The sequence below is a fragment of the Eulemur rufifrons genome, chromosome 19 (assembly GCF_041146395.1).
Source record: "Eulemur rufifrons isolate Redbay chromosome 19, OSU_ERuf_1, whole genome shotgun sequence".
Classification (NCBI taxonomy): domain Eukaryota; kingdom Metazoa; phylum Chordata; class Mammalia; order Primates; family Lemuridae; genus Eulemur; species Eulemur rufifrons.
Window position 1 is genome coordinate 106,670,960 of NC_091001.1, and position 3,787 is coordinate 106,674,746.

Consider the following 3,787-nt stretch of genomic DNA (forward strand, 5'->3'; position numbering starts at 1 on the left):
AGAAAGCAAACTGCCAGGAATTTGCTCACCTTCTTTCTATTTCACTGTGTGGTTCAATGCCTTACAAACACAGTTCTGGATTTACAAAGAAAAATATCCCTGGTGCGCTTATAGTCCTAAATAAAGACCCAACAGACTTCATTTGGGGACAGTTCTATATGCACAGCCTTTTTTCCTACCCCTGCCTTAAATCTGCTTCTCTGGGCTTGGGTCGGGGGCAGCACTGTAAAGAACACACAGAGTGGGAGAATCGGCGGGCTGCGCTGCGCCGGGGCTGGTCGCGGAGGGGGGAGGGGATGTCGGTCAGTGCGAGATCCGCTGCTGCTGAGGAGAGGAGCGTCGACAGCAGCACCATGGTAGCTCAACAGAAGAACCTTGAAGGCTATGTGGGATTTGCCAATCTCCCAAATCAAGTATACAGAAAATCGGTGAAGAGAGGGTTTGAATTCACACTTATGGTAGTAGCTGAATCTGGATTGGGAAAGTCGACATTAATCAACTCGTTATTCCTCACAGATTTGTATTCTCCAGAGTATCCAGGTCCTTCCCATAGAATTAAAAAGACTGTACAGGTGGAACAATCTAAAGTTTTAATCAAAGAAGGTGGTGTTCAGTTGCTGCTCACAATAGTTGATACCCCAGGATTTGGAGATGCAGTGGATAATAGTAATTGCTGGCAGCCTGTTATCGACTACATTGATAGTAAATTTGAGGACTACCTAAATGCAGAATCTCGAGTAAACAGACGTCAGATGCCTGATAACAGGGTGCAGTGTTGTTTGTACTTCATCGCTCCTTCTGGGCATGGACTTAAACCATTGGATATTGAGTTTATGAAGCGTTTGCATGAAAAAGTGAATATCATCCCACTTATTGCCAAAGCAGACACGCTCACACCAGAGGAATGCCAACAGTTTAAAAAACAGATAATGAAAGAAATCCAAGAACATAAAATTAAAATATATGAATTTCCAGAAACAGATGATGAAGAAGAAAATAAGCTTGTTAAAAAGATAAAGGACCGTTTACCTCTTGCGGTGGTAGGTAGTAATACTATCATTGAAGTTAATGGCAAAAGGGTCAGAGGAAGGCAGTATCCTTGGGGTGTTGCTGAAGTTGAAAATGGTGAACATTGTGATTTTACAATTCTAAGAAATATGTTGATAAGAACACATATGCAGGACTTGAAAGATGTTACTAATAATGTACACTATGAGAACTACAGAAGCAGAAAACTGGCAGCTGTGACTTACAATGGAGTTGATAACAACAAGAATAAAGGGCAGCTTACTAAGAGCCCTCTGGCACAAATGGAAGAAGAAAGAAGGGAGCATGTAGCTAAAATGAAGAAGATGGAGATGGAGATGGAGCAAGTGTTTGAGATGAAGGTCAAAGAAAAAGTTCAGAAACTGAAGGACTCTGAAGCTGAGCTCCAACGGCGCCATGAGCAAATGAAAAAGAATTTGGAAGCACAGCACAAAGAATTAGAGGAAAAACGTCGTCAGTTTGAGGATGAGAAAGCAAACTGGGAAGCTCAACAACGCATTTTAGAACAACAGAACTCTTCCAGAACCTTGGAAAAGAACAAGAAGAAAGGGAAGATCTTTTAAACTCTCTATTGACCACCAGTTACGTATTAGTTGCCAATATGCCAGCTTGGACATCAGTGTTTGTTGGATCTGTTTGACCAATTTGCACCAGTTTTATCCATAATGATGGATTTAACAGCATGACAAAAATTATTTTTTTGTTGTTGTTCTTGATGGAGATTAAGATGCCTTGAATTTGTCTAGGGTGTTGTGTACTTAGAAAGTAACAGCTCTAAGTACCTTTCCTACATTTTCTTTTCCTTTTTTTATTAAACAGATATCTTCAATTTAATGCAAGAGAACATTTTACTGTTGTACAATCATGTTCTGGTGGTTTGATTGTTTACAGGATATTCCAAAATAAAAGGACTCTGGAAGGTTATCGTTGAGGATAAATTGCCATAATATGATGCAAACTATGCTTCTCTATGATAATTATTATACAAAGGTTCCATTCAGTGCAGCATATACAATAATGTAATTTAGTCTAACACAGTTGACCCTATTTTTTGACACTTCCATTGTTTAAAAATACACATGGAAAAAAAAATCCTATATGCTTAACAGTGCACCTAGAGCTTTTTTATAACAACCTTTTTTTGTTTGTTTGTTTGTTTGTTTTGGATACTTTAAATATATATTATTCTCATTTAGTGCCCTCTTTAGCCAGAATCTCATTACTGCTTCATTTTTGTAATAACATTTAATTTAGATATTTTCCATATATTGGCCCTGCTAAAATAGAATATAGCATCTTTCATATGGTAGGAACCAACAAGGAAACTTTCCTTTAACTCCCTTTTTACACTTTATGGTAAGTAGCAGGGGGGAAAATGCATTTATAGATCATTTCTAGGCAAAATTGTGAAGCTAACGACCAACCTGTTTCTACCTATATGCAGTCTCTTTATTTTACTAGAAATGGGAATCATGGCCTCTTGAAGAGAAAAAAAAAGTCACCATTCTGCATTTAGCTGTATTCATATATTGCATTTCTGTATTTTTTGTTTGTATTGTAAAAAATTCACATAATAAACAATGTTGTGATGTAAAAAAAAAAAAAGAACACACAGAGTCAAATGCTAACCCCTTTACTTAACATTGGTGCATCTGTGCAAGTTTCTCAGCCTTTCTGAGCTTCGTTTTGTCATGTGAAAAAAAGAAAAAAAAAAAAAAAACAATCTGTGGAGATTACTGATGGAATATTGCAACTATGGAGAGTTAAGCAGAAGAGCATTCTCTAAAGTCTAGTTCCCAGAGTGTCCCGAAATCAAAAGGAAGGATTTTCTTTGCAATTCTGAAGAGATTTGGACAATGACCCACAACTACTTGGCCCAAAGCATATTGTCTTGAACAGAACAGGTGCACAAGCTCTCTGGAAAAGGCTTGCTTTGAATGGTCCCCAACACCAACGTCCCCTTTCAAAAACACACTCTGTTGAGTATGAAGATTGTTCCTCACCAGACTCTAAAAAAGGCTATGAATGTCATTGTCTCTCTGGCTTCCTGTGGTCTCCATAAAACCTCCAAGCAGAGTATTCTGGGCTCATAAAAATGTCCGCAGCCCATTTCTCATCCGCTTTAATGATGTTTCCTAATGGTTAACATTGACATTGGCATCTCTTCTCTGGGGAAAGTGCTGTGAGACTGGCTTTCCCCTTCCCCAAAATAGCTGGTACGAGCAGCCCACGAGCTGGAATGCAGAGCTACGACTTTTCTCTTCCCATGAAGAGATACGTCCTCCGAGGTATGGGAAGTCTACCTCATTTCCTGCGGCAACAGGCAGAGCGGCCCCGCTGCCATCAGGAAACACCCCATCCAAGGAGCCCCCGCTTGGTGTGCTCGGCATGGTGTGCTGTTCCCTGAGCTCCAGGAGGGAATACAAAATAGATGATAAGGTAAATCATGTTACTTAGCATCTATTATGTGTGAAAGAGGTTTTATGAGCTACACTTTATAAAGGAATCTACTTTAGAAAAAAAGCACATTATTTTGTTTAAAATATGGACTCACTTCACTTGACCAGGCCACTTCAAGGAAGCTAAGAGGAACGCCAGTCACGAGCATAAATAGCTCTGGGATTAAACACCATCCCGCTACACAGGACTGTGATGAGAATGCAGTGAGGTGGGGGTTGGGGGCTGGGAACAAGAGGCATGTTAAATAGAGTATCCTGAAAATTCACCCTCAGATCAGTTC

At 39.7% G+C, this 3,787-nt stretch overlaps 1 protein-coding gene across 1 annotated transcript; it reads left to right on the forward strand.

Annotated features, from left to right (window-relative positions):
* Positions 1–242: 242 nt before the first annotated feature.
* On the forward strand, positions 243–2,641 carry LOC138399664 (septin-7). Its single transcript, XM_069494231.1, has one exon. The coding sequence runs from the start codon at positions 297–299 to the stop codon at positions 1,608–1,610; it is 1,314 nt and encodes a 437-aa protein (XP_069350332.1). The 5' UTR covers positions 243–296; the 3' UTR covers positions 1,611–2,641.
* Positions 2,642–3,787: the final 1,146 nt, after the last annotated feature.

What these genes read in the sequence shown, in the direction of transcription:
- LOC138399664 (XM_069494231.1), top strand. Translation starts at nt 297, where the DNA reads ATGTCGGTCAGTGCGAGATCCGCTGCTGCTGAGGAGAGGAGCGTCGAC.